Source organism: Metopolophium dirhodum, chromosome 1 (assembly GCF_019925205.1).
Source record: "Metopolophium dirhodum isolate CAU chromosome 1, ASM1992520v1, whole genome shotgun sequence".
Lineage (NCBI taxonomy): Eukaryota > Metazoa > Arthropoda > Insecta > Hemiptera > Aphididae > Metopolophium > Metopolophium dirhodum.
The window spans coordinates 136480690-136506796 of record NC_083560.1 but is presented as its reverse complement, the minus strand read 5'-3'; the positions used below and the strand labels follow the sequence as shown (position 1 = coordinate 136506796).

Genomic DNA, 26107 nt, shown 5'->3' with positions numbered 1-26107 from the left:
TTATATTTATATCCTACTGCCACCAATATTATTGTCACCATAAAAATTATCATTATATAATTTATTTCATTTCCTTTTTCCTGTTCTGTTTTAATAATATTGATTGCTGTACTAGATTCTATTTTATTTTCGGTTTTTGCGATTACTGTTACATTCTGTTTGTGTCCCTTCATCATTTTAGTATAGACATTTTTGAAAAAATTTTTCCGATAATATTCTTCAATTGACGTTGTTGAATTCCCCCTATCATTAACCATTTGTTTTAAAATTTTATAAACATCGATTTTCGGTGTCGTTGTTTGCTGTAACGTTTCGTTTGTAGATACTATTAATTTTTTATTCGTTTCTTCATTTGATTTGTTAACTTCGTGTATATATGTTGTTTCGTATTTCTTATCTTTCCCGCCTATTAAATTAATCGTACAAAATGTTTGTAAATAATATGTTCTAGGTGCATTCAACACTTTATCCAATCTAATATAATTATCAGATAATTCGCATTTTATTTGAATAGTTTCGATATAATTTTTCTCATAGTCCAAATTTGGAATATAAAATTCATCATCTACTTCTCCCGTGATATTAATTAAATCCAACTGTCCTCTGAATTTTAATCCTATTATTTTTCCTATTAGATTTTCACTATCTGCCTCTCGTCCATTGAACGTTATTGCGATCAAAAACCTATAATAGTATTTTTATTTATTTATCAATTTATAGTAATTCTATGTTAGCTGCGCCATGCTTTATTAGTATATTATTAATCTACTAGAAACTTTATCACCCTGTATACTCTATTCTACAGTTATTTATCTTATCTATACTAGAATTAACTCATAATTGCTATATATATTATTACGTATTTTTATTTATTTATTGTTTATTATTTTTTTTTTCTAAAGACTCGTGAGAGTTATTTCCTCCCTATTTTGAACGCCGCGTCGTGCTGTAGTAGTCAATGTTTGTACCAAATACCTGTACCTCTCTTTCCTTACTAATTTATAATATTTCAATATGTTCATTATTATTAACATCTTTATTACTACTATCATTCCTAATAACACACACACTATATATACATAATTTGTTTCATTTTTTCCTTGATTACATGCAACTGTTTCATTCTTTTTATTAGTATTATTGATTTCGTTATTACAATTTTGTGACCCCTTATTTATATCCGATCTTTGGTCACTTCCTGTCGTGTAAAAATTAAAACTTGAATGTTCTTTTGTTTGTACTGCATGCGTAGTACTATTTACTATGTTATCTGAATATGTGTTTCAACTTCCTCTAATCTCGTAGTGTTTAGTTCTATTGATGTGCTCGTTGTTATTCTATTGTGATTTTTGCTCATTTCTGTAGTACTAATGTGACCGTCTTCATTTATAGTTGTATTTTCTGTAGGTATTTCTCTTAACTTTTGGTCAGTCCTCTTCGTTGTTATCGTGTTACCATTAGTTGATATTGACTTATTATTGTTTTCCTTCTCCATATCCATTGTTTGATTTATTATTAAATAATAATCCATTTTTCCTACTTTAACTTGTTCGTCTGTGCCATTCATAGTTTTCACATGTATGGTACATGATTTCTCCAAAAGATACGCATATTCTCCCAAATAACCAACATTATCAGTTTTTTTATATAGTGTATTACATATATACTGTAACGATTCTATATTACATCCTCCATTCCGGAATTGTGGTACAACTATCCTATCATTTTGGTGATTCGATACTCCCACCATTCCTCTCTTAACTCCGAGTTTGTCATTAAAATAGATTTTTATTTCTGATATTCCTTCATATTCTGGTATATTGTCATTAAAACTATTTGACACTCCTTGAATTGTGGTCCATAACCAACACAACCTATAATATATATATATATACTATTTATCATTTCACTATGCTACGACGTTCACATCCCACGTCGACTTTTATTATCCGTATTTTGCTATATAACTCGATTATTACTATATTTAATTATTTATACATTATATCTATATACTGTTTCCTATTATTATTTTACCGTTTTATTATTTATTTATTATTATATTATATAACTAATTATTTGTGGTATATTCAATCATTTTGTTCGTTATTTTTATCATCGTTTTCGTAATATTTTTTCACGTCATTTTTGTGTATCGTTACTTTTTTCGATTTCGCGATATAACTACATTTTCTGAATCTAATACCTCCAAAATTTCGTATGGTCCCCTCCAAAATGGACTTAACTTATTCCTTTGAGTATGATCTTTGAGTAATATTAAATTCCCTATCTCTAACGTTTCCGTTTTTACTTTTTTATCGTAATATTTTTTACTTTTTTCTTTACTTCTAATTAATCTCTCCCTGGCTATGTGATGTGCTTCCTGCAAATTTTGCTTTAAATCATAAACGTAATTGTCATAATTATACCTAGGTTCTGGATTTGATTTCAATTTAACCGGAATATTAATCTCCCTACCATACAACAACGCGTACGGTTGGTATTTCGTGGATCTATGCTCCGTTAAATTATATACGAACATTGCGTAAGGTAACAGCTCATCCCAATTGTCTAAACTTGCTCACATAGTGTCTTAAGTATTCTGCTAGCGATTTATGACTACGTTCAAGTGCGCCGTTTGAAAGCGGGTGATAAGCGGAAGTCTTAATCTTATTAATTTTTAACAACTTGCATACCTCCGTAAAAGTTTTACTAAGAAATTCGGTACCTTGGTCCGTCAAAACTGTTTCTGAAATACCATGTATACAAACAAAATTTGTCACAAATTCTCTAGCTACTACGTTCGCTGTATGACACTGTAAAGGTGTACCTAAACTAAACTTTGTCAAATCACATTGCATTGTCAATATATAGTTGTTGCCTAACCCCGTTGTAATTAATGGTCCTACGATGTCTAAAAATATTTTTTCAAATGGTTTTGTACTCGTTGTGGTGATAACCATCGGATATTGAATATGTTTGTTAGTGTTTTTATTTGTTTGACAAGCTGTACAGTTTTTTATGTACTCCTTCACTTCGTGTTTCAAATTTGGCCACTTAAACTGTTTTTTTATTTTTTTCATTGTTCTATTAACTCCATCATGCCCCCCTAGCTTCGAATCGTGGAATTGTTTAAAAATAATTAATTTCTCTTCCTCACTGAATTCGAACTTGGTGCAAATTATTATTTCTATATTTGTATTACGAAAAATGTATCTTATCATTGACCTAATTTTAGCCCAATCTAGTCCGTCTTGTCGTCCTAATTGATTCATTGCTAATTTAGTTAACGAATGTTTTTCACAAAAATGTTTAAGATTCAACAATGCTATGTGTACGTTCTCATACGTAGTTAATTGTTTTTGTTTTGTTTTTGTTATTAAACATATTATATATCTATCCCCATTTTTGAATTTTACTACGTCACCCAAATCTTTATTAGATTTCAACTTTTTGTCACGCCCGAATCGTGTTTTTAATTCGTAATTAATACCTGATCTGAAATTATAATATTTTTCTATTTCCGATACTATACTATATTCTGACGGAGAGTCTATTAACTCGCCGTGTACTTCTTTAACATTTTTATTACTAATTATTGTAGTTTCTAATTTTTCTAGAAAGTTCGTATAACTTTCATCTTTAATTTCGCTAATATTATACATTCGCGATAGTGCATCCACATTAGTGTTTAATTTTCCCATTTTATAAATTATTTCATAATTATATTTTTCCAGTTCGATACGCCATCTTACTAATCTAGATAACGGATCTTTCAAATTAAATAACCAAGATAACGGTCTATGGTCTGTTAGTATTGTAAACTTCCTACCATACAAGTACGGGCGGAATGTTTTTACGACGAATATAATCGCTAAACATTCTAATTCTGTAGCTGAATAATTACATTCTGCTTTATTTAGGGTTCTCGAACTATAAGCTATTGGTAAATCCGATCCTACTGTACCTTGAGATAAAATAATTGCTCCTAATGCTTTACCACTAGCATCTGTCGTAAGTATAAATTGTTTTGTAAAATCGGGATATTGCAAAATCGGTTCTGAACAAAGTATTTCTTTTAATTTATCAAAAGCTTTCTGACAATTTTCATCCCAATTAAATTTTACGTCTTTTCTCAATAGTTTCACCATTGGATTAGCTATAGCACTATAATTTTCTATGAATTTGCGATAATATCCACTAAGACCTAAAAAACTTTTTATTTGCTTAACGTTCTTAGGTACTGGAAAATGCATAACAGCTTCAACTTTCTTTTTATCTGGTTTTATACCCTCATCTGTAATTACATGACCTAGAAATAAACATTCCCGCTGTAAAAAGCTACATTTATCTGGTTCTATTTTTAGATTATGAATACGTAATCGTTCAAATACGTTAATTAATTTATCATTATGATCTTGTAAGTTCTTTGCATATACTATTAGGTATGTCATCCAAATAAACTAGACATTTAATTCCTATCAACCCTGACAACACATTCGTCATCATTTTTTAAAATGTTGCCGGAGCTGAGCTTAAACCCATAACTAAAGGACTCATTGATCTCTCTATAATTCGTCTTTCATCATTTGACCTATTTGTCGTTCTATTTCGTCATGTTGTGAAAACGGTAAACGGTACGGTTTTTTATAAATTGGTTTTAAATCCTTATTACTTTTATTACATGTTCTGCTGCCGTTGTACACGTAAGATTATCCCCCTCTATATGAAAAATATCTGCGTAGTTTTCACAAATTCTTATTATTGATTTTCGTTCATCAATATTCAAATGCTCCGTCCTAATCAATGTTTTTATTTTGCTCGCGCGGTCAATGTCAATTTTGTTGTCATATGCTACGTTATCGATGTGTGCTACTATGTCATCCTCGTATGATATTCTACGAACTTGACCTACATTGATACTTTGCGTTACTTCCGATATATTCAACACACTTATCGTTATTTTTCCGTTTCTAACTGTATTATAAATATTCGCGCAATATACATCTGGTGATAATTCTTGTTTATTAATTAATTCTTGTTTATTATATTTTTATTATTCATTGCTTTATTTGCGATATCTATTTAAACTACTGTTTCCGAACGTGGTTTTAAAATAAAGCATACACTGTTTTCGTTTTCTACTTTATTTTCATTTATTGTTATCGTATTGTTAGCTATATCTATAACTGCGTGATTATCCATCAAAAACTTGTGTCCCAATATGCCTTCTCCTTCTATTGGAAATGTTTTGTTTACTACATAAAATTCTGTTTCGAATGCTGTTTTATTTATTATTAAATATATTTTTGCTTTACCTATTGTTGAGACTATTTTTTCATTAATACCTTTTAAATAAATCTTGTCTTCTTCGTTAATTTCTGTATCCCCCTTTAGTGCATTAATTTTAATAATATTTAATTCAGCCGCCCCGTGTCCACTAATAATTTAATTTGTTCTTTATTAAAACTAGGTGATTTTAAAGTAATGTGATTTTCTATTAATTTAGTTGTGATGTGAAAACATCGTTTTGTGGCGATTGCATTATCTCTTGGACAAGCCTGACGCCCACTGGAACTTGCCCTTTGGAATTTTTTGAATTATTTTTCTCGTTTTTCTGTTTTGTAAAACAGTTCGAAATTTCATGCCCTATTTTGTTACAATAACTACAATGCAAATTCTGAACACCCGTATTGTTCCTATTACTATTACCACTTCCAGAATTACGCGTACTATTATCACGATTGTTGTTATGTGTATTTGCTCGGTCGTTTCCGCCTGATCGACCGTTCGTTTGCCAGCACTCCCTTGCGATATGATTTGATTTCCCACACGTGTAACAACCAGTGTTATTTCTATTCTAATTATTACCAAAATTATTTCGCTGATCATTATTTTCGTTATAATTTTGTCTATAATTGTTAATATATCCGCCGCGATTATTTGAATTACTGTATCTTGTACGATTACTGTATCCGTTACGATTATTATTATCAAAATTACTGTATCCGTTACGATTATTATTATTAAAATTACTGTATCCTCCACGATTAATATTTTTATTGAATATATCGTATCCGTAATTATAACCATTTCGATTATTAAAATTATTATTCCTGCCGTTTTGATTCATATGCCCGTTATTACTGCGGTAAAGTGTATTATTTTTACCATTATTATTCTGTTGCTTTGTATTATCCCCATTTGCACCCTGATTTTCGTTTTTACTAAAACTTTGATTTTCCGCATTATTACATTCATTCAACTGCTACGCGTGCATTCATATATATATTTTTCCAATATTTTCTCTATAAAATTCTATACTTCTTTTTTCTATTACTTTTTCAATTAACTATAGTATTCCCTTACTATTTCATTTGTTGATTCCTATTTAATTCAACTATTTATTTCAACACAGATCAGTCTACTGCTGTCTATTTTACCACAATTATATATATATTCCTTTTTCAATAACTTATATTTTTCTTTCTTTACTATATAATACAACAACTTATTATATGCACCTTCACCAAAATCAAAACTAAAATTTTTACCGCTGGCTTCCTTAAAAAAAAAACAACGTGAGACGTGTACCCAAGCTACAATTCTATATGTAATTATTTTTACAACTTAATTATTTAACTCACATAATCCCTGCACCTACTGCTCTGTTCATGTTTTTTCCTAGTCTGCTTTCCTGTCTTCAATTCTGTTCGTCACTTCCCGGAGTCGTCAAGGGTGATCGGTCCACGACTGTGACTTTGAAAGTTGCCTCCGTGTAGTTGATTTGAATCGAGCTCTGCGTCACTGCTGCACTTCCTCCGCTGATTTCCGCTGCTTTGACTGCTCGACTCGCCTCAATTCCTTGAAAGTTCCGTAATCGACTGCGCCAGTGTTATGATCTAGCAATTGAGTTACTGCTTAGCTCATAAAGTTGCAGGTAGCAAGACTGATTGTAGAGGATTTTCTTCAGGTAGAGTTAATAAATAATTTAATACTGATTGAAAAGTTAGTTGTTTTATTGAAAATATTCTAAGTACAATTTGACAAGTTATTGCGTTGTCATTCGTGAAGGTGCTCGCCTGTGCTGTGGTGTTACACGTCTGATCTACAGGCCGTTTCTGGTCTGGTTTTATAGGGCCTCTTGCTCTCCTACTTCCCCCCTAGTCTATCGACTTATCTGCGGATTTCACAGGACATTGTTCAATTAATTATCGATACATTCCCACGCCTGGTTATTCCAAGAATCGTGTCCTGTTATCGTGTTTGCAATATATGTTATACGCCATCCGTCAATATTTAGATACTGTGCATTATATATATATATGTATATTTCATAAGCAATATCTAAATATTATATTCGTACATTTATGATTTATGATTCAGGCGAGGTTGTAGGACCTATCGAAATGCGGGTTCAAGATCATATTGCCCTCTCGTTATATTCCCATAGGTTTTCTAATAGGATATATGACTTTGATTTATTTAGTCGAATTTCTATGTGCTAATATTTATCTAATCTTTATGTTGCCTAATGTAGCCGTAGGCGGAACGATCACAATAATATATTATGTGTATTATTGGGTTCGTTACAGAACTAATTTTTGAAAATTGTACGAAGACGTACAACCCTTTACTTTAACTGTTTGCGAACAAATACACCATCGGTATTTCATTATTAACATTGAAAAATATTATGCACAAATAATACAACCGTTGAATGGTGTATAAATGTGACTCGTCTGATGAACGCTTGTAAAAATTATTTTAGTTTATTTCAAAATTATTTAATTATATTAATTATATTATAATAATATTTGATTTAATTTAAATGACTGTAAAATGTTTTTAATTAAAAGTAAAAATTAAAAAATTTAAAGTATTATTTTAATTTTATTAAATTGCTCTAAGTTTTATTTTAATATTTAATTTATTTAATTTATTCAATGTTTGTAAATTTTATTTTATTTAATTATTTATTAAATTATTAAATTATTAAATTATTATTTGTTTTAAAATATTCGAACTACTACTATTTAATTTAATTCAGTTTGATTCTAAATTATTATTTTATTTAAGTTAAAAGGTTGAACAATTTTATAATATGTTTTTAATCAAATCGAAAATTCATGTTCCACAATCTTAATTTACACAACAGTAGTATATATTTGTATGTTCACAGGGGCAACACAAAACAGAGATTTTCTACCAAATTTTGTCTTCGTGTAGCAAATTTTTTAGCAAATCTTAAAACTAAAATAATTATTTCAAGTAAAGAACACAAATTATTAAATAATAGTTTTTATTGTTAAAAATTAATTCTTAATTATATTTACACAAGTTTTCTTACTTCTCTAGTAAAAGGTACATATTCTACAATACGATCATGAATTAATAAACAGTAAGCAGTTACACCTGCAAGCGATTCTGAAGCTTCAATTTCCAATTGAACATCCACTGCCGAGGCAGTAGCTGAATCGTTCTGTTTCGAAGTATCGATGACTATAATTGGAGCGTTTGTCAGAAAAGTAGAAGGACTCAATATCGGGTTACGAATACTTTTTTCATAGTACGATTCTTGAAACGATGTATACATATTATATAATAAATTGAAATTATTTTTAGTAAAATCTAAATTCAAATTATTGTATGGATAAGCTATCGAGTTCAGAAATACTTTAACGTTTGTTAAATTACAATGGTCAAATATACTACAATCTTTCGATAACATATTTTTGCGTCCTTTTTGCAATCCAATTATGATAAATCGTGGTTTTTCTAATTTTGAAGCAGTTTTCAAATTCCATACAACTTTTTTAGCGGTTCCGAGTTCAGGATATTCAAAAGTTTCAAAAGATCTAAAAGGAATAAACAAACTTTTTTCTTTTTCTATAAGTTTCAATAATTTTAACCTTTCTTCATCGTCAACAGTTATATGTGGAACCATCCAGGCTATTTTATTTAAAACGACTTTACCTTCAGAAGCAGTTACACCAGTTTTTAAACTTAAAGCATTTAAATCGCTATGACTTCGAGTTAATATTAATTCCAATCTAGAATTCACTAATATTCTTTTATAATCTTCAAACAAACCTAACCAATATTTCAATGGAATGCAAGCACTAAATTCACCTTTATCATTTTCCGATTGCGTTGCATTTTTAAAATTCCATCCAGAATTTTCATAACAATTGTAGTTGTCTGGTGTACCAGATAAGTAACCTTTCAACGAGCTAGTGATTCCAAGAACACGTGTACTATCTACTTCTATCCCATTGATTTCCAATCGTATTTGCTCGAAGAGGTAAGAGTAACCGTTATTAGATAGTTTCACTTTGGTGGCATCAGTAATTTTTCCTTCCAAAAAAATAAAGCTTTCATGTAGATATGGATAAACATCTGTTTGCTGGATTGATATACGTATTTCGTCATTATTATTAAATGATGCTGTATACGGTGTGTATGAATGATATTCAATTTTTGTAATCTTAGAATCCGTTTCGTACTGTGAAGTTATATCCAAAATATCACTTTCAGGCATTTTGTTTTAATTGATAGCCCAGAGCTTGCAAAATTTTTTTATTCTTCACTGTCAATTTTTTTATTTTATTTGATGTTACTGGTAGCACTTTAGTCTTATGACTAGTTGTACTGATCCGATGTAGTGGGCTTATATTGAATTTTAATCCCATCTCAAGACCCGCAACGTTTAATGTGTAACACAATTGTCAATGTCTCACCAAAATTATCAATCAGATTATGATCTTGATCAACTAACTGAACGGTTATCGTATCAATATTTGTTTTATTCAATTTGTAATATATTAAATTTGATGGTGACTGTACTACTTTCGATCCTGTCGTTTCACTAGGGAAAAACTCATAAATCGAATGACTTTGAAGATGGTTGTTGAATGATCCTTGAGCTATATTGCACATTACTTTTATAGAATTAATTGTGTTTAAATTCACAGCTTTTTCTGATCTATGAGTTTCATATTCTGGCTTATATTCTCGTTTTTCAAAACCCAATACAGGTGCTATGCTATGTAAAATTTCAAAGTGTAGTATTCCATTACATTTTATATATGATCTAAAATCGTTAGGATCAACCGAAATGTCAAATGTTAAATTAGTTTTGAATTTTTCATTATAAATATTTATTTGTTCCATAACTCGATGCTTAATATCTTTAATTTCATAACATCCCTCTTCCAGTTTAATATAACACCACATACGATCATTATTATTATTATTATTATAGTCAACTACTTGTATAGCAAATTTATTATTATCTTTGTTAATATTCGGGAATAAATTAAATGTCTGTAAACATAACAAAGCTATTTCTGAGTCTTCGTAAAGGTTTATAGACGGAAAATAATTTGTAGATAATATGGTTGTGTTCCCGGTTAAACTTAAAGTAACTGACTCGTACATCCTGATATCTGAGATACAAATTTAATAATGAGACTCGTAACGTTTAATATGCAGAACAACTGACAATGTCTCATTAAAGTTGTCGATCGGATTATTGTTTTGATCAACTAGCTGCACAGTTATTGAATTAATGTCTGTTTTGTTTAATCTGTAATATATCAAATTTGGTGGTGACTGAACTACTTTCGATCCAGTTCTCCCACTAAGGAAAAACTCATATATTGAATGACTTAGAAGTTGGTTGTTGAATGATCCATGTGCTATATTACACATTACTTTTATAGAGTTAATTGTGTTTAAATTAGCAGCTTTTCCCGATCGATGTGCTTCATACATTGGTTTATAGGTTCTCTTTTCAAACCCAAAAACAGATGCTATACTGTTTGGAATATCCAACATTAGTATTCCATTACATTTAATGTATGTTCTAAAATCAACAGGATCAATAGATACGTTGAATGTTAGCTGTGTTCTAAATTCATTATTAAAGTGAAATAACTTTTTTTTAATTTTGTTGTTAATATCTTCAATTTCATAACACCCTTCTTCCAAAATGAAGATAAACGTTTTTAGAATAAATCTATTACTTGTTGAAGGAATTACCTCTATCTCCAGCCGGTTATTAGTAGAATTTATGTTTGGAAATAAATTACGTGTTTGTAAACATAACAAAGCTATTTCTGAATCCTCGTAAACATTTAGGGACGGAAAATAATTCGTTGATAATATAGTTGTATTTCCAGTCAAACTTAATGTAACAGATTCATACATTGTAAAAATTCAAGACATAAATGACCGCAGTTAAATGTATTGAAATCTTGATAGTTAGAATAGTTGTATACTATTTTAAACTCATGAAAATAATGTTGTAATTCAATTGGTGGTGGTAAATCACCAAAGCTATCGAAATAAACAACTTTGTCCTTATTTTTATAAAACGCTACCCAATGACTTCCGTCGCCTGAAGATATATCCAAGTTTAATACACCACATTAAATCGTATGCGGTTTTTTAGGTAAGTTATCACGTGAAAAGACTCCACGGAAATGATTGATTTTCAACTTTCCAACATATTTTATAATATCTTGAGACGAAAGCGGTCTGTTAGGTAGCGTGATCATCAGTTTTTTTTTCTTAACCTATTTTTGTTTGATTTCAAACCACTGCCTTTTTTTCTTTTTGAATTTTGAACAGCATTATACACACTAGCACCTCCAGACATCAAACTACCAAGTACCGACAATCCTGCAAATATAGGTATTAAGGGAATTACACCTCCTGACTGTCTCGGTGCTAAAATCAGCCTTTTACCACCATTCTTTTTCTTTGAGATTCTTTTTTTTTTTGCTGCTAGTATACCATTTATTTTTATAGCACGTTTCCGTTTACAGCCCATACCTATTTTTCTTTTAGCTTTCATTGCGTTTGTTACTGCGTACGCAACTAATTTCTCTTTTCTAGGTGTATCTTTTGATAAAAATCTCTCCCAAGCACGATTTTCTAGCACTTTATCAGCTTTATGTCTATCGTCTAAATTTTTACTCGTTGCATACACAATATCGTGATCACGACAAGCAGCATCCAATGGGTTTATTCCTTTATCACCACGATCTAGTCTCTTTTTTAATTTTGTACCAGGGCCGCAATACTGATAGCCTGAAACATGGGGTTCGAACGGGAGACTATTTATAAGAGAGTTTACTAATCCTTTTCCAGTCTTGTCTGACTTATACTTGCGAGTTGAACACGCCATCTATAACTGGCTATAAATTTAAAAAATCTAGAGTATTTATATGAAAATAATATGAATTTGATTGAGCAGAAAGATAAATTAGATGTTATAAATGTAGATGTTCAGGTAGTAAAAAAACCATCAAGACATGGTTCGTTATTACCCGATACTATACGTGCTATACTAGTTGGCCCCAGTGGTTCAGGAAAAACAAATATAATGTATAATCTGATCACACATGCAAACGGGTTAAGATTTGAAAATATTTATTTATACTCAAAAACCTCTAATCAGGAAAAATATGTTTTATTGAAAAAAATAATAGATGATATGAAGGGTGCTAATTTTTTCATATTTACAAGCGCTGATAAGGTTATAAAACCAAACTTAACCAAAAAAAATTCCATCATCATTTTTGACGATGTGATATGTGGCCCACAGTCAGTAATTAGAGAATACTTTAGTATGGGTAGACATTCGGGTGCTAGCTCTGTATTTTATTTAGCACAGACATATTCTAAAATAACCAAACAGCTAGTAAGAGATAACGCAAACTTCTTAATAATACTGAAACAAGATGATACAAATTTACGACGTATATTCAACGATCATTCATCTACGGATATGGATTTCTCAGAATTTCGCAAAATTTCTCATTTATGTTGGAATCTTAGTGATTATGGGTTTATGGTCATCGATAAAACTCGGGAAATGAATGAAGGAAGGTATAGATGTGGTTTTCATACGTTCATTAAAATAAGATAATTTTATATGCTTATACTCATATATAAATATACCGTCACAAAGTAATTATCTGCATAGTGTTATCGGTAGTCACACGATACAGGTATATTACATTTATTATTTACAATGAACAAAGAAAAAGTCTTGTTGGAAAATTTAATAACATCAAAAAAAAATATTAAACGAAAAATAATGGAAATGAAACGCGGTGTTATAGATTCTGAAAACTATTTCCGTGAAACATTTAAGCCAATAATTGAACCATTGAGTACACATACAAAACAAAATGAAATATGGAACACACAGTCAACTGAGCTAGAAAATAAATCAGAAACCTCATGTACTAGTGAAGATGATGATGATAACGAATTAAATTCACCATTTGAAAATTTTTTAAATAACCGTCCTAAATCAACACGTTATGATAAATCCTATGGTTCGCATTATGATAAAGATAGTGATTCGTATAAAATAGGAAAACACTCTGCAACTTTTAGTCACGGTATATTATTGCTGCTTAATAAATATTATAAATTTACACCAGGACTATGGTCTTTATTATGTGAGAAGGAACCAAAAAAAACAACTATAGAAGATATAGAATCTTATTACAATATTTTGAAAACTTCTGGAGTCCATTTAAAAGCAGATGGAAAACCTAGAACCTCGAGGTACCATAAATGGATGACTGTTGTAAAACCGTTGTATGATCGAATGAAAATGGAGGAAAAACAGTTTAACGAAGAAATAGCTAAAATTAATGAGAATACAACTCCTCGAATTAGCTTAAAATCATTTAACAATACTTTACCTTCTACTCCTTTTGGGTTATTTAACGCTAAACGTAGAAAAATAACACAAGAAATTGAACCATTTGATTTTAATCAATCAGCAAGCAGTTTTTCACCTGCAGATCACATGTCTACAGATATAATTAATTTTACTTCATCACCTGATCCTAAGACAGGCAGAGGTTTATATAAAGATGTATTACCTCAAACACAATTAGTTTATTATGACGATCCGAATGAGCTAGTAACTAGATTAAATCTTCTGACATCATCACAAAGTGTTGGTAATACTGGTGTCAATAATGAAATTATATCTATTTTAGAAGAACTGCGTGAGAGAAATATTATAGTATAATGACAACCTTAGAGAGTATAGCTAATGAGCTACATCGACCAGCGAGAAAAATATTTCCTAGACGTAGTGTGGTAACACGGTTTATTGACGACCTCTGGCAAGCTGATTTAATGGATATGCAATCTCATTCTAAAAAAAATTATGGTTTTAAATTCATATTAATTGTTATAGACACATATAGCAAATATGTATTTGTGGAACCGCTGAAAAATAAATCAGGTAAAGAATGTACAAAAGGAATGTTTAATATATTGAAAAAAGCTAAACCAACATTTTTACAGACAGATAACGGTACAGAATTTTACAATGTCCAATTCCAAGATTTAATGAAAAAATATAAAATTAAACATTACAGTTCATACAGTGTTATCAAATGTTCTATCGCGGAACGTGTGATTCGAACTCTTAAAAATAATATATATAGGCATTTTACTGCAACAGGCACATGGAATTGGTACAATACAATATCAAAAATTATACATTACTATAATAACACAAAACACAGAACAATCAAATGTACACCTAGTGAAGCTCGAATGGATACAAACAGAATTAAATTTAGTACATATATAAATTCTGAAACATTGTATAAACCAAAATTTAAAGTTAACGATAAAGTACGAATAAGTATAAACATATATTTACTAAAGGATATACACCAAATTGGACAACGGAAATATTTACAGTTTCAAAAGTTTTACAGACAAATCCAGTAACTTATCAACTAAAGGATGAATCAGGCAGTATAATTTTAGGTGGTTTTTATGAACAGGAAATTAAATTAACTGATTTTCCAAACACCTTTCTCATTGAACGTATTGTAAAAAAAGTTGGGAATAAAATGTTTGTTAAATGGTTAGGTTTTGATTCAAGTCAAAATTCATGGATAACATCATCAGATATTTTAAAATAATGTTTTTTTATGTATAATATTTATTTATTTATTTATTTATTTATTTTTTTAATAAAATAAAATATCAGTTTTTTTTATTAAGTCGAATTAATTATTTCACATGATCTCCTGATCCTCATTAGTCTGTTTTGAAAACTATATATATATATCTACAATTTATAAAAACAAAAAGCGTCATCTAGTGGTAAATAAATCAATGAAAATAATAATACTGCTGTATTTTGTTCCGCTAGATAACGCTTTTAAACTGAGTCATTAAGTTTATAGTGACCATAAGCTAAAGTATTTATCCCGTCATCCATTATATAACGTTTATCATAGTTTGCACTTAGAACAAGTTTGCTCACTGTTTTCGAATGAACAACATGTTTATTTGATTGGATAAAATTCATTTTTCTATGAGTTTGTTCATCCTTGAGAGTTTTATGGTTTATAAAAGCGTTTAGTATATTCATATAATTGTTAAATTGCATGTGATTTTTAATTATATATTTCTTTACGCCTTTTGCTTTTTTTTTCTCAGCGCCATCTATAGTTTTATAAGCATATAATTTCGGTCTTAATGAAACGAATTCTTTAATTATAATTCCTTTCATTTCATCTTTAAAGAACCCTGGTTGATTTTTATGAATTTCACTAAAACAACAATGGTCTCTAGGATAATTAGATGTGTCAAAATATGGTAATAAACTATTTTTTAAATCGTCAAAAAAATTTGTTGTTTGGATAGCATATATCAGGGAATCAGTATCCGAATATAAAGATTTAATTTTAGTACCATACCATTTCTTCATTACATTATAATGGAAGTCATACATAAATGTTTTCGAAACGTCTAAAATTGCAAATCCTACATAAATTGCCTTGTCGAATTTAATTGTTTCCTTATGCTGATGAATGGCCATGAGATTCTTAGAATATATAGTTCTGTCTTTAAAACTAGTTTTCGCCATTAATTTCCTTGCTTTTTGTTCTGAAGAAACCAGTTTTATAGAAGTTCTTGCTCGAACATTCTCCATACATTTACCAAAAACGCTATTAATTAGCAACTTCCAGAAATCCTTCTCAAACTCGTTTTTAGCTTGTACTCTCATAGATGTACATAATTTTATGTATGATGCCATCCATTTACTTTGAGAAAAACGGATAGCTCGATGAATTTTTACTACTTTAAGACCGTGAGAAATTGCTTGTTTTAAATTTTTGTAATGTACAATATAGTTTTTTTTCGGTGATAAAGTAGTTAACAATTTCTCAACTTTCGAATTTGGTGGACATTCGTTAAACGGTAAAAACACGGAAATCATTATGATATTTATGTAGATGCTTAGGATACTCAATATCAACTTCTAATATATATCCGACTTCTGAATCATCAGCAATTTTAGTTACATCTATGTTGAGATCGTCAACCCATTCAAAATCTTTAAAACGTAATTCTGTTAACATAGACTTCCCATACAAATTCACACAATCGAGATATGTAATCCATGTGATCGGTTCATTTGCATTATAGTCCAATCCTTCGATATTTGGTATGTTTGCCTTAACATATCTTTTGGTTGATTGACATATCCCGCCTCTAATTGATTTTTCGAAGAAAAGCAACATGTTATACTCCTTTAACCTTGATAATTTGACCTTGGTATACTTCAGCATACAGTCAAAAGCAAACCCGGGAGCAGTCATATAATGAGCAGGATCTAGTTCGAGCGTAGATAAACATAAGTCTCTAAAATTTTCGAACACATCGGCTAGTATGCTAACATCAGTTTTTAAATAAAGATCGCTATATTCACCTAAAGTCTTTATATCAAATGTATGCCATACATTTTTAGCATGTATATAATCTTCATCACTAATTTTCTCGTCTGTTAAAGAGTTATAAAATTCTAGCTTTGATGGCAGAAATGTATCATCTAATTTACTCCAATTATCGACATATTCATAAGGGAAGACTCCTTTTCGTGTAACTAAATCTAGTGCTTCCGCAGAAAATATTTTAAGAGTTTCTCTAAATCTCGACTTATCTTCAGATAAATTTTCCGCAAGTTTACTTAATGACTCGCTCATAAAACGGAATGTATCAACAAATTTTATACTAAATTTAGGTGCGATTTCCTTGCTGAAGGATATATATTTTTCTGATGAATTAGGAATAACGTGAATATTTTGATCATCGCAACCGAGCTCTCGAATTATGAAATGGCTATCGTACGATAAATTATGAAAGAAAATTGGAATGAATGATGGATTAGTTATTTGAAAATTACATTCGAGACAAAGACATTGTCTATATTTACCAGTAAAATGACAGTGATCTCGAACTTTAATTAAATTATTTTTTTTAAAATGTTTTGAACATTTTTCACATCTTTTAATTCTTTGTAAACGTTTTTCTTCTTTTTCAGTTAATTTACCCATTGGTGTAGCAGTTTCGTAAATTGTTTTGATATTATTTCCGATATCAATCATATTTTCCATAAATTTTTTTGCTGCATTTTCACCTCTATAAATAACCACCTTTCTAGGAATCTTCAACTGTTTTACTAACTCTTTTGGTATAATATCATAGTCGACTTTTACATAAAACCCATAACTCATAATTTCATGTAAATGTGTAATATATGTTTTTTTTTTTACAACTCTGAATGAATTCATCAGGTTTTTTAGGAGTTAAAATACATTCGAAGTCTGCATAAATAACAATTGGTATCCTTTGAGTTTTTTTATAACTTTTAAAATAAATAAAATCATCATCTCCCTCTTCAAACATTATAGGTTTCCCTAATTGGTTCTTTCTACAATTATGTTGATGTTCAATCAATCCTTTCATACCCCAAAGTTTGCTTTTACACGGTTTGTTCCCAAAAGTAGTAAAACATCTTTTACAGATAATTAGCTTAGTACAATTTTTAGTTTTCTGACTTCTAACGAATCTTGAAATTTTTTTTATATAACAGTAATGTGATGTTTCATCATTATTGAACAGAAAAAGATCGAAATGTTTTTTTCTTTCAGTATTACAAATATACAAAGGAAAAATATGTTTTTTATCATTTAAACTATAAATATTAATTGATACATCGTTTGTACGTTCAAATTTTTTCATCTGACTGATTGGTGATGGAAAATCAATACATTTAAAATCTAAACCACTTTTTGTTTCTAACATTTTAAAATATTTCTTATTCAAATAAGTTTTATTCGATCGATTATCAAACTTAGATAGTATTGAATATTTAAAACATTTAGCATCGTTATTTTTTACATTTATAATTGCTCTTTTATCTTTTATATATTCAGGTAGATCTAGATACGTTCCTCCTCTGAGAGGATTCACTGTATTAATTCTCAATTGTAATACATCTATAGTTTTAAGGGACCACCCAGATCCTTTCGCTAAAAACTGGTCTTGTTCAGATAATAATTTATTGAACATTCCATTTAGTAATTTATTGAAATTGGATGAATTACATGCAAGTGTATTAGAAGTTTTGAAAGCTATGTCCCGAACTTCTTGAGTGAGTATTCTTTCGTATACGCTATCCACATGTAAATTAAATTTTATAGATGATTGTAAACATGATTCTTTTAACTTTAAAATTAATTTATCTCTAACATAGTTAAAAAAAAGCGTGTAGTCTATAAAATTTAAAGTATTCTTAATCAAAAATGTTTTTGAACATTTCTTAAATCTCTCGATTTCAAATAAACCTTCATCAGAAGATGACATCCGCTCGTGTTTTGTAACCGTTTTTCTTTTCATTATGAAACTGAAAAAATAGATTAAATAAAAAAAAAACATAGGTAAAAGCAATCATAATATTGTAAATTTATTATAACATCAACTTCTTTTTTTTTTTAAATCTTATGCAAGCAATTCAGAATATTGTTTTCAAAATATAATAAAAGTATTAATTCTAAATTATTACAAAGAAAAAAAGAATTGGTTAATATAATAAGAAATTACTCAGATTCTAATTCTCTTAACCGATTGTTTAGTTCTGTCAACCGGCACTGAAGATCTGCTTTACATTCACTTGAATATTTTTCGAAACTATTATGTTCATTTATCAATTTATTTTTAAAAACTGTTTTTTTCTTAATACAATCATTAATTTTTGTAAATACTTTTTGAAATGCTTTCCGTTTCTCGATACAATAGCGTTTATTGTCACGCACCTGCTGTTCTACTTCTAGAGTTCTGCTTTTAACTACATTTATTTCTGAGTTCATGATTCTGAAAATTACATAGAATTTCAAAACTAACTGTTAATTGATACGTTTTTTTAAATCTAAACCACTTTTCCTAACATTTTTATTGCATTAGTTTAATTTAAACGATTATCAAACTTATCCAGAATTGATGATATAAAACATTTATTATTCTTCAACAGATATTATATACACAGGAATGATATATTTTATAATTTATTACAATATCATTCGATATATTTTTATAATACAAAATAATAAATAATAACAAAATAATTTATTTGTAAAAACAAATTTTATTTTTTGAAAAAACTGAATATTATCAATATTTGTCTAATTGTTCATACAACTCACTAAGACCTTTCTGTATATTTTTTTCACAAAGAAACGCTGTATAATTTGAATTTTTATAATTATTTATCATCATTTGTTTTTCTTCTAATATTGCTCTTGTCGTTTTCAATCTCGCTTTCAGAATCTTTATATTTATTTCTCTCAAGTTTTTTCTGAAAGTGACTTTGATTTCATCCATGCCGAGGTTGTTTTCGTCACGTTGTTGTAATATGGAGTTGATTTTTTCCAAGATAAGTGACGACTCCATTTTTTTTTTTGTTTTTTTTTATTCTAGAAAAATTGAATAGAAATAAAATAATGTACAATAATAATAATAATTTATTATTTTTTTTTATATTTAACTCTTTTATATAAGAAAAAATTGTGTTAATCATAATTTACTAACATGTTTAACACTTAAAAGCTATGGTACTCCTTGGGAAAATAATAATATTTCTGTTTTTACAACATATTTCCAAGTAAGGACTACTCTTTCTGCTAATTTCCCTACGACTCCGCCTCTACTTCTTAATTTGTTGACCACTAGACCAATTCCAGTGGCTTCTAAAAGTTCTATAGTCATCGGTAGTTTCGAAAGTTTGTATACACATTCATATATTTGTTCGTTGTCACAGGCCTCATCAGTCATCAGCTCTTACGATTTTTCTGGCGTAATGATTAATCACTCTGACTGACCTATATATATATATATATTTATATAAATGTTTCTTTATTAGGTTAGTTCACATATAAATGCTTATATTATTTTATGAAACCAAGTATAATATAAGCATTTATATCAAAATAAAAATTAACTATGATGGTAGATCGTGTATAAATTATAGTTTTCAATGATTATATTTAGTTTGCAGAAATTAACGAATAATTTAATAATAACGTAAATGAAAAAAACAATAATATATTATAAACTATAAAAAAAGAAAATTACATTGAATACCTATATACATAAATATAAACTTATAATATTATTACTAATTATTCATAACAAATTTAAAAAAAAAAATTTTAACCTGATCTAAATCTTTCACGCTTAGATTCTGCTGTTGTAATAAAATCTAACCTTTTACCGAAACAGTGTTCTTGCTTACGAAAATTTGTAACATATAAATCACTATATTTTTTACATATATCCATTTTTTCTTCTCTTAATAAAACTAATTTTGCGTTTAAATCTTTTATATAAGAAAAATTTGGGTTAGAGTTTGTTCTACTTAAATAAATAATGAATTTCAGATTTTTAATTTTTTTTTTGAGATCTTTATATTCATATCTTTCTTTAATCTTATTTTCATCAATCATCTTCGTTAAGGTTACAATTTGTTCTCCATAATATTGAATTTGTTTATTACAAAAATCATATGAATGCCAAAAATTCATTATCTGTAATTTTTGACTAAATACATTAGTATAAAATATAAAATATTATATAAATCTAATTATTAAAGCGATTATTTATAAAACAACGAATGTACGTATATACGTATATATAATAATAACTGATTATATTATTCAAAGCTAAATAAAAAAACTTTAAAAATTAGACAATATAGCATTTATATCATAAAAAATAAAATTTTAGTTGCTAGTGAAGCTACGTCACACGATAATAGAAAAAAACGTGATAGTTTATATGTTAGTTAATAGTAGATAGGGCGATTGTAACTATCGTAGAGTTCGTACGGTAACATTACGTTGTCACGAAAGCAACTACGTGTTTACTATCAACGTGTGACAGCGGCTTTCGAATAATCTTAGCGTAAAAGCAATAAAAAAAACATTATAGAAAAAAATAATTTAAATTTATATATGTATATAATATATGTTTTAGGATATATTTTATACAGTCATTAAACATTATTGAATATTTTAATATAATAAAAAAAATTTTTTATATTAAAACATTTTACGTAAGATAATATTACACGTGTAATACAACAATCACGTTATCTATAACAAATATTTATAATCAGCTATAGTATTTTAACATTGATAAAAACAAGGTATCGTGCAACAACTACTAGATAACGGTATCTATAGTTATTATCATGAAAGAGATTGACTATTAAAGATTTTTGAGGTTAGGTAATAATTATCAATATTATTGATGAATGATAAGCCCGATGTTCTATCTTATCTATGTAAATCTATGATAGTATGGTACATCAGTTATCTTCTATACTGTGGACGTGGTGTAATTATAACGTATTATTGTTACTTGATCATAACTTAACAAAAAAAAAGAAAACAGCTTATATTATAGTAGTGACTAAAAGTGAGAGTTGAGAAACCGTCTTTCAACTACTTCTATTTTAATGTTTTTATTTTAAATAATCTATGAAAAAAAATCTTTAAGTCTAAACACTCAATACCCATAGTAATATTATAAAACTGTATTATCATTACAACAATAAATTGTTATTATTCTATTTTATTTTTTTAAAAAAAAAGAAGTATGATGTTAAATTAAATAATAACAATAAAAAAAAAAAATAGTACTTACATAGCTTGTAGAAATTGAGGTACTTTTTCTAAGTATGATGGCTGGTCTATTTGTTAGAGTTGTTTTGACAATCTTTTGACTGGCTGTTGAAGATGTTTGGTAAACTGCTGGCTGGCTGTTGTTTTGGCGAAGAAGACTGTTCTGCTGCTGGCTGCTCTTGGAACTGCTGTTGCTTGAACTGATGACGATAAGCTAAGAAATTCTGGGTTTTATACCCGAAAATACCCTCTCTTCTCTCATTAGAATTTTTTTTGTGATGGATTTAAACATTTCAACTTATTTTACATCCTGTTTTAATATTATAATGGCATTGACATTTAGTAAATGTGAAAACATTTGGCTGGGCAGGTTATATTAGCAGCAATTTAGATTCATATAATATAATTGGTTTTTGAGAATGAATGTATACATTCTAAGCATTGGCATTTAGTAAATGTGAAAACATTTGGCTGGACAGGTTATGTTAGCAACAATTATAATTCATATAATGTAATTGGTTTTTGAGAATGAATGTATACATTCTAATTTATTTTAAATCCTGTTTGTAATAATTTAAATTCATGTAATGTAATTTGCTGTTGTATATGAACATGTTTCAGCACCCTTCTAAGGTAAGGTTATTGTAGAAATTTATTCAAGGAGGGTATTGACTATGGTAAAAGGTGAATGTCATAAACATTTGGCTGGGATAGGTTATGTTAGCGTCAATTTAAATTCATGTAATGTGATTTTGCTGTTGTACCTGTATGTTCATGTTTTAGCAGGTTTCTATAATGTAAAGTTATGGCCATTTGTATACTTAATTATTGAAGTAGTGGTAAAAATCTGTGTATAAAAGACAGAGGGAATTCTCTAATATTCACCAGTCTTCAAGATTTCATCCCAGGACAAGAAGCTCAGTTCAACAGAAATACTACCAAAATAAAATGTCGTACCGTACAAATGCTTCAACTGATTCAGAGGTTAGTAACTACTTAGTAAATATCTTATAACCATAGCAAATTGGAGTCCGGTCGTAACACCACTCAACGCTATGGTTATAATTCTTAAAATAATATTAAATGACTGATTATAACATAGTATATTGGAAGTGCGTCGTAACATTACTCAACGCTTTGGGTATAATTCTTGGGACATAGAAAAATATATAATGGAAAAAAACAGTAAAAAATAATATACTATGTTTTATGTTTCACAGAATGAACATTTTAGCGAATCAATTGATATAAGACCGTCTTTTTCAAAAACAAAACCTGGATCAAAACGTTCTGCAGAAAAAACAAGTGTTAAAAAACCTATGAAAAAGAAGCAGAATAAAATGGTAATAAAAATAATATTTTTTCCTAATGATAGCATAAATAATTTTTTTTTTTTTATAGAATGCATCATACAGAGATAATATCAGCGAACGCTTGAGATCAGAAGATTTTGATGTTGAAGTATTTAATTCGCTAACATTCAGACAAGGAGATGGCGTTGTGACAATAAAGACGCCTTTTGAAGAAAAAGGAAAGGATCTTTGGGTGCTAAGTCATTATAAGGTTACTAACATCGAGAATGTACCAGTAAAGGACAGGTAAATACATTGGTTTAAATTTAAAAACTATTGCTGAATCTGTTTTTTTTTTTACTGATTTTATTTACTTCTTTTGTTTTTAAATAAAATAATTTGTTGTAATAGATGGAAGTTCAGTGAAGCTACTGTTAGATTGTACACGACCGACGAATCAATAGATCAAACACTTCATACTGGTCTTAATGAGACAATGCAAATTATATTTGATAAATTACTAACCGATCCAAAGCGTCAAACTATTAAAAGCAAGACGGTTGTTTGATTATTATACGGAAAAATGAGTTTCATTTAATAAAACAAAATATTATTATACATGTATGTTTTTATTTGTTCAATACTCAAAGGTCTTGGAAAACATAAACCTATAAACTATATAGTATGTCTGAAATTTCTAATTGAAACATTGCTATCAATTCTGTACTATCAAAATTCAATCTACTTATTTACTGAAAACATAAAATTTGAAACTAAAACGCATTAAAACTATTCTTTATGATTAAAGGTGACATGTAATTTAAGAAAAAAAAGCAAGTTTATTATTGAATAAAAAAGTTTTTATTTTTTAAATAAATAATTATTAAACATATTTATATATTTTATATTATTAGATCTTGTAAAATCATATCGGACAATGTGTTAAAATGAAATTGTAATATTTCATATAAAAATGATGTGTCATCGTTCTGTAAATGATTATAATAATTAAAATCATAGTTTTGAATATATTGGTTGGTAAATTCGTTCCTTTGGCAAGTGGATGGCAGACCACGGACATCATTTTTAATTAGGTCATATGCAGTGTTGAAAGTAATTTGATAATTTGCTAAACGTTTTTGCTTGTCTACCACATACAAATCAATCAAATTCTGTAATTGACGAAGCCGGTACAAATCTACGTGTGTCAAGGTAATATATTCCTCGTTTAGATGTAGGGTAATTGAACTCTGTTTAACATTAATTGAATATGAAAAGGAATAGGTAATCTTTACACGCCTCACCCTGGTATTTAGGTTATTAGTAATTGAATTGTAATTAGATTCAGACATCAGTGTGAACCATTCTTCTAAACTTAATGTAATAATTTTCTTTGAAAGTTTACATTCTAATAATAAAATAATTGAAATCTGCTTATTAATTAGTAATCCAACTGTAATACTTTTCTTGTTAAAAGCTCGGATGTCGAATGTAGACTTACAGACAATTATTGGTGGACTCATAATGAAGTTTTTTTTTGCTAAAAAAGTACACAATAAAAAGTAGGATATAACTGTTAGGAGTTATACATTGGACTGTTAGTTTTTTCCTTTGCAGTCATATTATATACTAAAACTCAGATAAAAAAAAAAAATGCAAAAAATGTGAACGTACAGTTAGCCAATTAGTGCATACTAGAGAGGGAATTTACATATTATACTTACTAACCTGATACCTGAAAAACATTTTAAATTATTATATACGCACTAACCCGCTAGGCTATACGTCCACGAGATATTAAATCGAATAATAAAACATTTAAGATAAAACATTCAATTTTTTTTTTATTTTTTTTTTTATTCAATACAGCAAATATTATAAACAGTATATTATATAAAAAAAACATGATTTAACAAATGGTGTCGTACGAACCGGTTTCACAATTACAAATAACTTCGGTTTTACAATATTTACTTAAGACTTTTTGAACAAACTGATTACCTTTCATTAATAATACATATAAACATTTTGGTGAGAATCGGGTATGTTCTATAAAACAATTATCATCGATTTCAAAACTATGTAGAATTACTCCACACCAATGACATTGAACTGCGTCATCGAGATTGATATAGTAAAATCCACATTCTGAGAGCTTGTACTTATTCTGGCCGGTATTTGAAAGAAAACTTTTAAAAGATCGTAACCTAGATACAAATGCAGAGAATTCTGGATACGCTGGCGTTGAATTGAATCGTATTTGATCGACCAATGACTGGACATCGTTTGCGCATTTTTGAAAATTCATTTTTGAAGAAATTAAATAACTTATACAATTTAATAAAACTTTGAGAAAATAAAGAAAAATGAGACACGACTTGAGTGAACGATGGATCATTAGTAACTGAATATGAAAAAAATAATCAGCAATCAGCTTATAACTTAAAATTATTGTAAATAATAAATAATGTTTTTATCATTATTAAAAAAATCAGTGTAACCAACATGAGTAAAAATGAAATACAGTACATTTTTTCGAGGTAAAATTTACTAACAATCAGTGTGAAATGTGTTACACGGTAAATCTGAGTGCTCCAAGGGGGACATTCCCCCTTGAAAAAAATTGGCTGTGAACATACAAATATATACTACTAAGCTCCTTAGAAGCAGTTATTAGCAAATAGCAATAGCGCATACAAGATTTTTTTTCTAATAATATTAGAAATTAAAGCATTTAGCATAGTATATTAAAATTAAATTCCCAAGAATTCATTATAATATGAAAGATACTTG

At 28.6% G+C, this 26107-nt stretch overlaps 2 protein-coding genes across 2 annotated transcripts; one reads left to right on the top strand and one right to left on the bottom strand.

The window, feature by feature from the left end:
* Positions 1-1261: 1261 nt before the first annotated feature.
* LOC132932576 (uncharacterized) lies at positions 1262-16066 on the bottom strand. The gene is made up of 5 exons (XM_060998956.1): positions 15751-16066; positions 3563-4309; positions 2583-2746; positions 2160-2380; positions 1262-1874 (listed from the first exon to the last, which is right to left on the bottom strand). The coding sequence occupies exons 1-5, from the start codon at positions 16064-16066 to the stop codon at positions 1262-1264; spliced, it is 2061 nt and encodes a 686-aa protein (XP_060854939.1).
* A 6772-nt stretch (positions 16067-22838) lies between these two features.
* LOC132937446 (uncharacterized) lies at positions 22839-23934 on the top strand. The gene is made up of 4 exons (XM_061004274.1): positions 22839-23006; positions 23243-23365; positions 23424-23620; positions 23726-23934. The coding sequence occupies exons 1-4, from the start codon at positions 22971-22973 to the stop codon at positions 23880-23882; spliced, it is 513 nt and encodes a 170-aa protein (XP_060860257.1). The 5' UTR covers positions 22839-22970; the 3' UTR covers positions 23883-23934.
* Positions 23935-26107: the final 2173 nt, after the last annotated feature.

Bases quoted from the DNA above. Each gene is read 5' to 3' on its own strand.
- LOC132932576 (XM_060998956.1), bottom strand. From the start codon at position 16,066: ATGAGAGTACAAGCTAAAAACGAGTTTGAGAAGGATTTCTGGAAGTTG. The intron at 4,310-15,750 runs GTACTAAAATTA...GTTTATTTCTAG, and splicing joins TGTAATGAAGAAATGGTATG to GTCATGTAATTACAGATGAG. The intron at 1,875-2,159 runs GTAACGATACAC...TATATATTATAG, and splicing joins ATATCGCGAAATCGAAAAAA to GTTGTGTTGGTTATGGACCA.
- LOC132937446 (XM_061004274.1), top strand. From the start codon at position 22,971: ATGTCGTACCGTACAAATGCTTCAACTGATTCAGAG. The intron at 23,366-23,423 runs GTAATAAAAATA...TTTTTTTTATAG, and splicing joins AAAAGAAGCAGAATAAAATG to AATGCATCATACAGAGATAA. The intron at 23,621-23,725 runs GTAAATACATTG...TTGTTGTAATAG, and splicing joins AATGTACCAGTAAAGGACAG to ATGGAAGTTCAGTGAAGCTA.